Source organism: Benincasa hispida, chromosome 11, assembly GCF_009727055.1.
Source record: "Benincasa hispida cultivar B227 chromosome 11, ASM972705v1, whole genome shotgun sequence".
Taxonomy (NCBI): domain Eukaryota; kingdom Viridiplantae; phylum Streptophyta; class Magnoliopsida; order Cucurbitales; family Cucurbitaceae; genus Benincasa; species Benincasa hispida.
The window spans coordinates 57,077,727-57,091,180 of NC_052359.1; the positions used below are offsets into that span (position 1 = coordinate 57,077,727).

General features: G+C 32.2%; 1 protein-coding gene across 1 annotated transcript; it reads left to right on the plus strand.

Annotated features, from left to right (window-relative positions):
- The first annotated feature begins 9,540 nt into the window (after positions 1-9,540).
- On the plus strand, positions 9,541-12,851 carry LOC120091109 (F-box protein PP2-A15). Its single transcript, XM_039048948.1, has 3 exons — positions 9,541-10,486; positions 10,671-10,789; positions 12,030-12,851. Exons 1-3 carry the CDS (start codon positions 10,175-10,177, stop codon positions 12,475-12,477), a joined length of 879 nt encoding a protein of 292 aa, XP_038904876.1. The 5' UTR covers positions 9,541-10,174; the 3' UTR covers positions 12,478-12,851.
- Positions 12,852-13,454: the final 603 nt, after the last annotated feature.

Here is a 13,454-nt window from a genome sequence, read left to right on the forward strand (position 1 = left end):
ATTGATCTTTTCATTAAATGATAGATATCCTCCCATTCAATGAATCCTGTCACAAGATGATTAGTTTTTTGATAGTCGAAGTAACTTCTAGCCAACTCTTGAGAACCTAAGACTCAAAATAACTCTGAGAGAAAAAAAAAAAGTAAATATCATCACGATCACGTGTATTATCGCGATGGTATCGCGATAACCTAATTATATATTAGTGCGAGAGAATATTCGTGCTTATGGCATCGCGATCTCATTAACAAGCACGAATAAATTATCGCAATAGGTTAAAAAAATCTACTTACGTGAATCACGTTCACGATCAACTATTGCCGTAAACGTGATTAACTGCAATTAATTCCATTCCATCAAACGTCCCGACTCCTATAAGCGGAGAATTGACATGGGTGACTATTACCAACCATTTCCAAATTTAATGCCCATACAACTTGGATTACATTCGAAGCCTTCCCAAGCTACGAACAACCAATAATACTGAGAATAAAAAAGTTTCCATTGCAAGCTCAAGAGCACTTTGCATTTTTAAATTTTATGGAATGACGCCATCTACAAAGTCTGTATATGTGAACTTTATGTTGTATTATAATTCTTTTTTGTTTTTCTTTTGTGTAAAATGAATTAACCGTTTTTAATTAAAATCACAAGGGAGACTTATACATTCGGTTCTGCGATAAGTGAAACGTCAATGAGACCACCTACATTGGGGGAACGATGAAGGGTATCCTCAATCCGATAAACGTAATATACAACGAGCTTGTAATTCGAATATACAATGCGTCAAACATAGACCCAAATGTCTATGATCTTGACATCACCTTGAAGGAAAACATCACTTAAATGTCATCGCCTGTGTATATAAAGGTTGAGTAGACAACGTGGAGTTCATATTAGCACATAAACATCAAACGAATTTACAACTATGTATTATAACGAAACTTAAAGAATATCACAAAAATTACATCGATGATGATGATGCAGATGGAAATGAGGACGTTGATGACTTTGCGTACACATATGAGGAAAGATATAGTCCATGCATGGAAGAAACAATCTAATTGTGTGACGAAGATAGAAATAATTCATGGGATGCTCACATTCAACAAACAGAAAATATTATGCACCATTACTGGGGTGGTACAAGTAGTTGAGAATCAACATACGACTATACGACATATGGACCTACATACGAAGTTAAGATCTCAAATACAGCCATATAACGTGTTGCATGCACGAATGCACCATCAAGTGAATGGTGCGATAACCATCCCACCGTCACACTACCCTCACATCCTAGTGTGCCATCTGTTTTGTAGTTCGGATCAGGAATAGACGAGAATAGAATATTTTTGTCTTAGAGTGCATTGAAAAATGAATTGTCAATGTATGCCATCAAAGAAAATTTGGAATGTCGTGTGTAAGTCATCTAAGAAATTACTGGTCGTTTCCTGTAAAGGGGAAAGTTATAATTGGAGATTACGTGCAATTAAAATTGGTACACGCAAAATATTTAAAATCTCCAAGGACTGTAACACTTATACATGCTCCCAACAGCTGACAAGTCACGATCACAAGCATGCGAGAGCGTCTGTCATTGGTCGGTTAATAGCAGACAAAGTTAGAGGTGTCGGTTGAGTATACAAACCAAAACACAGGATGACTTTAGAAGAGAATATGGGGTCAACATTAGTTACGATAAGGCGTGGCGTGCATGTGAGATGACATATGCAATACGTATAGGCTCGACAGAGGAATCATATGCTATGCTACATGCATATGGTGAGGTCTTGAAGATAACGAACCCAGATACCATATTCAATATTCAACTAGAAATTATGATACACTTTAAAAACTTGTTCATGGCATTGGGTCCTTCAATACGCAGGTATACAAGCTGCTATCATATTGTTGTAGTTGATGGCTCCACGTTGAAGGGTAAATATAAAGGATGTATGTTGGTCGTTGTATCTTTCGATGGTGATAACGGACTATACCCACACGCGTATGGAATAGTAGACAAAGAATTTGATGCATCATGGACATACTTTATGACAACTGCACCGGCGCATAGGAGACAACCCAAATATGGTTATTGTTTCTGACCGACATCAAAGCATCTCCAATGCAGCTGAGAGGGTCTTCCCAAATATCTTCCACACATTGTATACATGCCATTTGAGGAACAATCTACAACCAAACTTCAAAGATAGTTTGATAATCCCGATTTTCATAGTAAGCCCAATCGACTATCAATGCAGCAGAAAAACGTGTAGCTGATGAGTTCGAGTAAGGTCGATGGTACCAAGTAAGCCCAATTGCCTATCATACATTCTTCGTGAAGGATGGTCAATTGGATGGGATAGTTTACATTAACGTGCGTCAGTGCACATGCAAAGTGTTCGACTATTTTGAGATGCCTTACTCTCATGCAATAGTCGCTGCAAGATCAAGGAACATTAACCCATATAATCTTTGTAATAGAGCGTATGGTGTGGAGTTCCTAATCCTATCGTACAAATAACCAATATTCCGGTTGGGCATGTATCTGAATGGAAGAAACAACTAGGGTACGTGAAGTGTGTGATCCTACCATCAAAGATAGCAATATATGTTGGTAGGCCACGTATGAATAGGATTCCATCCATTGGAGAACACCACCGACCCAAAAGTGCAGTAGGTGTGGGCAACCATGACACAACAGGTCAACATACACCCATACTTTAACTTATAATACAAATATCGACCAACAAGGATAGAGGTAATAATTGTACGATAGTATATCCAAATTTCTTACAATCACGTTTATGCTTAAAATTGGGGTAGGGAATGCAGGTGGGTGTCCTTATTGCGATTGGAAGGTGAAGGGTTACCAATCGTTATTTGAATGTATCTTATTGTATAGGGCTCAAAATCTCACGTTGTGATATCTTTTTAAATTCGGGTCAGTAGGGTTGGCAAAAAACCTGACGAGGGGGGATTCCTCGATTTGACCGGGGATGGGGTCAAACCGGGGAATTTATTCGGGGCCCTGTCTGGGGACGGGGTGGGGACAGGGATAGTATCCCTACCCCGACCCCGATTAATCCCCGACCTCGAATTTATATATATATTTTTATCCCCTCCCCAGTTCTCTCTCGCTCTCTGCAATCTGCAACATCCCCCCCCTCTCGCTCTCGCTCATCCCTCTTACTCTCAATCTCTGCATCCTTCCCCTCTCACCCAAATCCCTCCGACCCTCTCCACTACTTCTAAAACAGGCCCTCTCCACTCCATCCTTGGGGAAACAGGGAATGGGGCCCCGCGGGGACCCCGTTTCCCCGACGGGGAATCCCCGCCCCCGTCCCTGCCTTCAAATGACAGGGATGGGGGATAATTTCCACCACGGGGCCGAGGACGGAGGACGCCCCCCCACCCTGCCCCAGCCTCGTTGCCAACCCTACGGGTTAGGGCTTTGCAGGTTTCATTGAGCTAAGTGGGGTATCTTTATTGTGATTAATAGAAGCTTCAGGCTTCAACGGTGAACAAATTTAAACATCAGGCTACATTAGAGAATTGGGTCAGGACTTCACTAAATGCGTCGGGCTCACATAATCATCCTATCACGAGTGACGGTTGGTGGCAACATCTATTAAAATGTGAAGTTTGCAATTGGAAGTATCATCGGGTTAGGGACGATCCACCGTCAGGCTAGGCATATCAGCTCGAACACGAGGTTATCTTCAATGCAGAAAAGGTCATATGGCGTCAGCGGAAGGTTATAAAACATACTTTTGCGAGGGGGTGGGTTAAAGATTAAATGCACTATTGAAAAGTGGTCATTTGTACAAAACCCCCCTAAACAATGTATTTTGACTACTTAAATTTTGCCTAAATTTTAACAAAATTCAGAATTTTAATTTAGAATTATAAAAAAGTTCAACTTAATTCTTACCCTTTAATATTAAAAAAGCAAAGAAAAACTGGAGTTTAATAGATAATGATACCAAAATGAGCGTTCGACAGACATACAATTATGTTAATGACAAAAAGGTTGTGGTTCAAATCTCTCTGTCTTTATTATACAGTAATGATAAAAATAATCATATCGAGATCAATATAAAAATTCAAAAAAAAATAGTTATTCCATTATTATAATTTAATTTTTAAACTTGATAATTCAAAACATCTTAAATCTTAAAAAATATTATCAAATTCGAAGGTAGAGGTTTAATTTGTTGACTCCACGTCTTGTGGCCGAAAAAAATAGTGTTGGTGGACAACTAGGTAAAATAAAACCCTTTTTCCAGTTAAACGGAATTCTATAAACGTGCTACTTAGCGTTTAATTTATTGCCGTCATGTATTAAGTATAGTTGGGTTTTATTAATCCATCAAGCACTAATGTTGTTTATTTCAGAGAAAAAAAAACATATAGTTATAATCTTAAAACGTAAATAAAAAAATAACTAAAGAAAATCATTTGAATCAATACATCATTGCAATGGAAAATTACATTTATGGTATAGTTTTTACCTAGTTTCTAGCTTTCAAAATGTTATACTTTTAACCTTACGTTTGGTATTTAATTTTCATTTAATTCTTATATTCCAGTATTATTTATTATTGGAGTTTTTGTCAATGTCCACTTTGGTCTTTAAAATCATTTTTAATTGATTAATCTAAAGTAACTATTAATTTTAGAATTGATAGAAAACTAGTGAAAATTAATTAATTAAAATTATTTTAACTTTTAAAATTAATTAATTGATATTAATATTAAAGTAAAAAAATGAGTAATTTCAAATTTATGGTTCAAATTGAAACGACTCTTAAAAGTAATCTTGTGAAACTTAAAAATTAAATCTAAAATTTAGACTATGGACATTGAAAATTTAAGAATGAAATAAAAATTATATAAAAAATTTAGAGATTATTAAGATTTATTTTCTACCAATTTTGGCATTTCAATAGAGTAGACAATGAGATTCCTAAATCCACAAGTTGTGAAGAGGGGCAATTGGGACAATTCCTCTTTACATGCCTGGTTTAAATATCAATAATAAAGTTGAAACCAAGTGCTTTTATATTTTATATAACTTGGCCTTGTATCTATTTAATTGAATCAATGGGCTCTTTCTTAAAAATAACAATTGAGTATATAAATAAGAGGCCAACTGTCTCTCGACTTTTTTTTTTTAGTATTTAGTTATGCGTTTTTTTTAAAAAAAATTAATTGCAAATTCATTAGCTAGTAACAACGTTTATTAAATTGTATCCTTTAAAAATTTAAAATATATGATTTTTATAAGTTTTAATTAGATGTTTTATGTCAGTCAAGAAAATTATATAAACCATCAAAGGAATTCTCTGATCGAATTTGATAATCTCCAAACTATAAATCTTCTTACTTGAAAGTCTACCACATTGAACGAAGAAATTTGTTGGATAGAAGATATTAGGGAAATGATTGGTCATTATGAATCGTATTCTTTCATTTATTGTCCATGTGTTTACAATATAACTACTGATAAAATAGCAACGATCGCTAGGATTGATAAATGTAAATTTGTTTGATTGTCCTTATTCTCTTAATGGTTAAATAATATGATTGTTTCATATAATTGTACAAATTTAATCCTTATGACACTTTAATAATTTGAGGTATTATTTCGAAAATTAATAATAATGACAACTTTTAAGTTTTTACAATGGTATCATATCTCAAATGGGAAAAAAACAAAATTATAAATATTCTGTTTTGAGAAATTTGTATAAATATTCTGTTTTGAGAAATTTGAAGAGACAGCATAACTTTTGGGAAAATTTACAAATCTGTCTATTTTGAAAAGTAACTAAAAATATTTGTAAATATAGTTAAAATAAATTATTGGCTAAAAATCATTAATTGACCCAGATATTATTTCATATAATTGACTTTACTTTTTTCTACTAATTAAATAAGAAAATTTGGATTGATTTTACTTCCTTTAGGTTAATAAGGTTTTTACAAAGTGTTTAATTTGCATTCAATATATTAAAAAAAAAGTGCTTAAAAAATAATTTTAAAATATCTTAATTTACTTTTGATCGAAATTTAAAGTGCAATGTTTCTCTCATTATACATTTTCAATAGTAGCAAGATTTTTTTCTCTTGTACAACTATTTAAATACATAATATTCAAATAAATAAAAATATGTATGTTATGTAAATGTGAATTGTATTAAAATAATGTATAAATTATACTAATAGTTGGAAGAATATTTTAGGAACATTATGTAAATTTAAGATATCGTCATTTACAAATTCAATGAAATAAACATCGTTATATTCTCAACTGTCCATGAAAATATTCTTACAAAACAAATGTGACTATTTAAAATGTTGAATATCTACAATTATGGGCATCTATAATTTCTAACATTAAAAAATTTCAATTATCTAAATTCTCAGAAAATGAACGACTCCTTATAAACTCTTAGATTTGTGATTATAATTGAATTCTCCTAACATCAGTTATTGTACTAAAAAAATATACTGCTACATTAATACATCACTCTCCTAACATTAAGTAATCAACATATAATTTTCAAATGCTTCTTACACGCTGAAGCATCGTGATCATGTCATAAATAGCTTTTATTCTACAATGGAGATGATTCACTTGTCATATATTTTAGATGCAATTGTCTTGCGTATGATAAGTTGATTTGTAATTGTGGCTCGGGGAGAAAATTCAAGACCATCCTCATCCTCTGTCTTAGTAGGTGAACTAATGATTAAACCAATATATAGACCATTTATAAATATTTCATAAATTTCAAAGACTAAGTGTTATTTTTAAAACTTTCTAAATATAAATTAATTCCAAATTTGATGAAGCAAGCCCTTAATTCGTTATTTAATTTATTATATTATCATGAGAACATTTTCCTTTAAATGAATTCGATCTTCCAAAGACTATAGATATGAAAAATAGTAATTCAATAACATATACTTCATATGAAGAAGAAGATAATTGACACAATCCTATTGATTTTTACCAATCATTTAATCACAAAGTTGGAAATATAAACAATGTTTTATTTCACGATAGTTTCTTAATACCAATAAAATTTAAATCCTATTGAATAAATTGGATAGTGGTTATGAATGCACCATAATTATGTCCTATAACTTTAGGTCACAAATAACTTATCTTATTGAATAAATTCCCTATGATTTTTCAAAATAAATATTTCATTTTAATGAAATAATGTCACATGTGACACATTATTTGGTTTGTGGAACTCCATAGCCATCCTTTTTAGATGAGACATCAAAAGATTTTTTCTTGAATTTTTTCTTGATTTTACCATCAATCAATTTTAAATAAAAAGTCATCAAAGCCATGACTTTTCATTCAATGGAATTATGTCACATGTTACATTGTTTTGATCAATTTAGACAAGACTTATTTAATTCAATTATTCAAATATTGCTTTAATATCGAGAATGTACAATCGTTTTCCAAAAATAAAATCTACGACAAATTTATTTTATTGTTTGTGGAAAAATATAGATTTAAAAATATATTCATGAAATTGAATATTACACAAGTCAATATATGAATGTATATTCTTGATGGTATTTTTTTTAGGCAAATATTAAAATGTATGGTCAAATTGTGGATGTTATCTTTTTTTTTTTTTTTAATTAGTGGAATTCATAATGAAAATATGGTCAAAAAGTTCTTAAAATGTGATTATAAATAATTAGATCTTGTCAATTTTGAATTGAGTTCTTAAATCTATACTGTGGGTATTTTTCTTTTGAAACAAACTTATAAGTTTATTGGGAGAGAGATTATATAATATTTAAATTCTCCATTTAAAGTTTTTATTCAACTAACCAAAAGATAACTCAGATTAAAACACTACCAATTTCTTTTTGCTGGATTAAAAGTTCCAACATTTTATAAAATTAAAATAAATAAACTTTTAGTTAAAACTATGTTCGGATTCTTTTTTAGGAAGGAAAAATGAGTCAATTTATGAGTAATAAATCATTATCTAATCGTCATTTATCATGATAGTAAAATTTTATTATATTTAAAAATACTTTCAACAGATTTATCATTTAAAATAATTACCTATACTATGTAACTTGTGAATTTTGATATGTATAATTTTAATAATTAAGCTCTCGTTTGGTAACTATTTAGTTCTTGAATTTTGTTTTTAAAAATTAAGTCTATAGACTTCCCCCCAAATTTCTTTATTTGTTATATATTTTTACCAATGGTTTAAAAAATTAAACTAAAAAAATTAACTTTTAAAAATTTATTTTTATTTTTAGAATTTAACTAACAATTAAATCATTATGTTTAAGAAAGATACAAGTCATCATAAAAAAATAGATTTAATTTTAAAAAATCAAAACAAAAAACAAAACGGTCAAGGCCTAAAAAATGGGTTGAATTATAAATTCAGTTATATTAACACATTTTAACATCATTTGAGATGTTCCCTTACGAAGGATGAGAATTGTGAAAGATCAAGAACTGTTAACTTATGAATTACTTTTTTTTTTTTAAAAAAAAAAACTTATGAATTACTTTTTTTTTTTTAAAAAAAAAAACTTATGAATTACTTTTTTCTTAAATAAAAAAGAGAGAACGTCCTCCAATATATATATATATATATAATATCTGACTTTTTTTAAAGGCAATAAAATATGACTTTTACTGTCTTATTTAAATGTCTTGACAATAACTCGACGTAATATTATTTTTTTCCAAGTTAAAATTTTATTTTCGTGTTATATTTATACATACATCCATTTTTAATTCGGTCATAACCCAATGATAAAAACGTAAGATGAAAATTTAAAATCTAAGACTATTTTATGCAAAATACATGACTTAATCAATCGAATTATGTACATATCGACAACAATCTTAAATTTAGATCAAAATTTTAATCCAACTTAAAAATAGACCATAAATAATTCTTTTAAAACTAATTTTAATGACATGAAAATTAATATAAAATTAAATAATATTAAATGATTGTAGCATATTTTGAGATAACTATGATTACGAGAAACATAATTTTAACCCTTTCAAATTAACTCTAAACATAAACTTTAGGTTAAAATACTACTTTGGTCCCGATATTTTTGGTTTTGATTCATTTAGGTCCTTGTATTTTCAAAATATTCTTTTTGATTTCTATACTTTCAATTTTGGTTTACTATAGTCCATATGTTTTCAAAATATTCATTTTGGTCCTCATATTTTCAATTTTGGTTCATTCTGGTCTAAAGTGATAATTTTGGTCCATTCATTTTATTTTTAAAAAAAGTAAAATAATCATTTTTCGAAAGTTGAAGAATCGAAATGAACAAAAATTGAAAAATAGGAATCATAGTGAAATAAAGATGAAAATATAGAAAATAAAATAGATATTTTGAAAGAAAATACAGGAACCAAAAGTATTTTAACTGGGTGTAAACAAAACCACAACATATTTAAAATGTGAAAACAAAATGAGATGTCTCTTTCCTTCACATCGTAAATTTATAACCTACCAAGGAGATGATCAGATCAAAGTCTTCCACCTGCTCTCATCTACGATCCATAATCCCTCGGTGAGGCTTCGAAGTCCTTTAATGGCTGAAAATTTAAAAAAAAAAAAAAACCCAAATCCAAATCATCCCAACTTGTAATTCCAACGACCCACCACTCGCCATTTCCCTCTTCTCTGTTCTCAATATCTCGCGGTCCATTTTATTTTCCAACCCATCTGGGCTTAGCCCTTCTTCTTCGATTTGGTGCATTTTCATAGCCTAAATCCGACGCGTCGTTTCCTTTCTCACCGTTACTTTTCTTGTAGTTCGCTACTCGCTACCCCTTTTGGTTTTTGCCCCCATTTGCCTTTCCCCCACCCACTTCCTGTCCGGAAAAGGCAAAAGTTCTCTTGAGAAATTGTATTTATTTGTGGGTTTTCATCGAAATCCGTGTCTGAGTTTGAAATTTGGTTGCTCAAACTGCCGGACGAGGCACGCGGTTTTGTGATTAAACCAATCTTCAAGATTTTTTTTTTTTTTTTTTTTTTTTTTTTTTTTTTTTTTTTCCGCCGGTGATGTAGATGACCTGAAGAAATTGTGGGAAATTTCGAGGTTCTGATTTGGGTCTTTGCCGTCGGCGGCGATGGGGGCCTCGCTTTCGAACTTGGGTGAAGCTGTTAATGGCTCCACCATCGGTCCTGGCCTCGGAGACATACCAGAGAATTGTGTCGCACGTGTTTTTCTTCACCTTACTCCGCCAGAGATTTGCAACCTTGCACGGCTTAACAGAGCGTTTCGCGGCGCCGCCTCGTCGGATGCTGTTTGGGAATCAAAATTGCCTTCAAATTATCAAGATCTTCTCGATTTCTTGCCCCCTGAACGGTATCAAAATCTGTCAAAAAAAGATATATACGCACTGCTATCTCGTCCGGTGCCATTCGATGGTGGAAATAAAGTAATTCGTCGTCTTCCAAATAGCGGCATTTTGTCTTGTTTTTGTTCTTTCTTTTCTGGGTTGAAATTTACTTGTTAGGGTTTTTGTGTGGGTTGTTCTTTTCTGAGTTTGATTATGGATTTGGGAGTTCTAATTTGAGGAGGAAGGGATGTTTGTTTATGGAGTTGTGAACCATTCTTTACAGGAGGTGTGGTTGGACAGAATCACTGGAAGGATTTGCATGGCGATATCAGCAAAGGGCATGGCTATAACTGGAATTGATGATAGAAGATACTGGAATTGGATTCCTACTGAAGAGTCTCGGTTAGACTCGGATAATCCTTAGCTTGATACTTCTCAATATCAATTTTTAGCTTGTCACTCTGAGGTCAATAGATGTTTAATTAAACAAAGTTACTGTACCCTTTTTGTTCTTGAATTGGGTTTAAGTTAGCCATTTCATTCAAGTAGTGTGAAGTTTTAGTCATGGTTAGCTTGCAAAAGAGGTAGTTTGCATTTTGATGGAAGATCTATCTATGGACAGGGGCGGTGAGTGGCTTACATATGCCATTGCCACTGCGTTTTGCATTCTTTGACACCTTGATTGTTTCTTCTTTGTTGCTGCAATTGTTTGGATAGAATGAAAACTTGTTCTGTCATATGTGACTATAGTATTGTGAGATTTATTGAAATACTGTTTTATGAGTAAACTGGTAATTGATGAAGACATTTGATGTGATTTTTCGTCAATAAAGAGTGGTATTATTGAAGAACTATAGTATGTTAAATGTTGGTTTTGTCATTGATATTTGATGTTTTAGACTGCTTAGTGGTGCTGGTTGTTCCTTCCTTTTTCGTTTGTACTTTGTCTAGACGAACCGGTTATGATCTTTTTATTTAATTGCTCTTTCTAAGTTCAAAAAATGACTTGGTGTATAGTAATTCCGTTTCACGATTGGTTCAGTTTTAAGAAACTTTTTGGACATATTTCTGAATTATGTTTTTGCTTTTAGGTTCTGCTGTGACTATCAAGTTTTTTCCTGAGATTGTACATCTTGACTCCATATGTAAATATTGGGGTGATTACACAAATCTAGAAATTCCCAGAAATTAAGACTCTCTTAAACTTTTTCTTTAATCTCAAAGCTGATACAGATACCTTAGCAAATTTTGCATAATGTTGCCCTGTGTTGGATATCTTTTCTTCTGGATGTATTTTTTTTTTTGTTCTGGTGATTTATGAATATTTATATGTGCAGTTCTTTCTAAACGTATTCAATAGTGAATGAATGAAGTGCTTGAGAAAGTTCAAGTACAGTCCTTTACATTTACATGGGAATTAATTTAGTCAGAAACCAAGAGGAGATCTTTAGATTGTGTGGGAAGTAACAAGGAGAGCATATAGACTTGGTAACATCTTTAACGAGTGGGTTTCGTGCACCCGAGCAATGTGATTTCCATCAAGCAGGGTTGCTAGAGTTCATGTCTGTTCAGTTGTTATTTAGCAAGGCGTTAATATCTTACAAAATAATAGCGCACCTCTTATGTTGCTCAATCTTTTCAGGTTCAATGTTGTGGCATATCTGCAGCAAATTTGGTGGTTTGAAGTAGATGGGATGGTGAAATTCCCTTTTCCTGCTGATATCTATACACTGACCTTCAGGCTTCACCTTGGAAGATTCTACAAGCGGCTTGGCCGACGTGTATGCAGCTTCGAGCATACTCACGGTTGGGATGTAAAGCCTGTACGGTTCGAACTGTCTACTTCTGATGGACAGCAAGCAACACATGAATTCTGTTTAGATGAGCACGGATTTATTGATGTAAGTGGACACCGCAAGCGGGGGTCTTGGATAGAATACAAGGTAGGTGAATTTTTGGTCAACAAGTCGGGTTCAACCACTGAAATTAGATTTTCCATGAAACAGATTGACTGCACGCATTCTAAAGGTGGGCTTTGTGTAGATTCTGTATTTATCATTCCCAGTGTCTTGAAAGAGCGTAAAAGATGAGGAATTCCAAAAAAGTAGTCAACAGTCTTCTTAGTTACCTCAAAAGATTATAACATGAAAATTTACAGGTTATACCATTTTTAGGCTTTTAGCAATTCGGTCGGGTCGTCTTGGTTTTCCTTGATAGGTGTGCGTTCTTTCGTTTTTGGTTATGTACATTCTGTTGTCATACAAACTGATCAGTTTTGTTACATTCTGTGCCATTAACTTGAGGTAGACAATATTTAGGAGGATTTGACTGATGATTTCTTTGGTTATTCGAACTAATTTTGTCTCTGCGATCGGTCTGGTTTATCGATTAGCTTTGACTTTATATTGCTTTTATATTCTCTGATGTGAACACTCTGGTGAACTATCTAATCGTTTGTTATCTTTATCCTATCTGATTTTGAAGCTCTTTAGTAACTTTTCAGCCCCACATCCAGTAGATCATATCTCATAAGTCTTGTTAAACTGACTTTTACACATCATCTTACCTTCTTGGATTACAGGACAAACCACATATTAATGAGAGAGAAAAAAAAAAAAAAAAAAGAAAAGAAACAGGTTCTTACCTTTGGCATCTTCAGAAAGTTGCATTTATGATGGACTAGTTTAAGTTGTATTGTTATCTTTTGGACAAATTAAGCATTTATCGCTCTTGATTGTCTTGATGAATAAGGTCGATTAGTTTCAAGTTTGGTTCATTTATTACTATGTTTGTTCAAATCAAGCCAATAGTTTGTTTTCCAAACTAGAAAAGTAGATCTTTGAGTGAAATAGAACATCACACAATATGGTGAATAAGACAATAATTATCATCTGAAAAATCGTTTGTTCGATTTCCACTTATTAGAAAAAGGTATAAGACTCTAGATCTATAAACAACTTTTTCTAAAATAAAAGATACTACTTGAAAAACTGAAGAAGTTTTGGAAAAATAATCTTCAAAATAATTATTATATTTAAAAGTAGCTCTTCTAAACCATCCTAAGATT

What these genes read in the sequence shown, in the direction of transcription:
- LOC120091109 (XM_039048948.1), top strand. Translation starts at nt 10,175, where the DNA reads ATGGGGGCCTCGCTTTCGAACTTGGGTGAAGCTGTTAATGGCTCCACC. An exon ending in CATTCGATGGTGGAAATAAA is followed by an intron (nt 10,487 to 10,670) that starts GTAATTCGTCGT and finishes CATTCTTTACAG; the next exon opens with GAGGTGTGGTTGGACAGAAT. An exon ending in ATTCCTACTGAAGAGTCTCG is followed by an intron (nt 10,790 to 12,029) that starts GTTAGACTCGGA and finishes CAATCTTTTCAG; the next exon opens with GTTCAATGTTGTGGCATATC.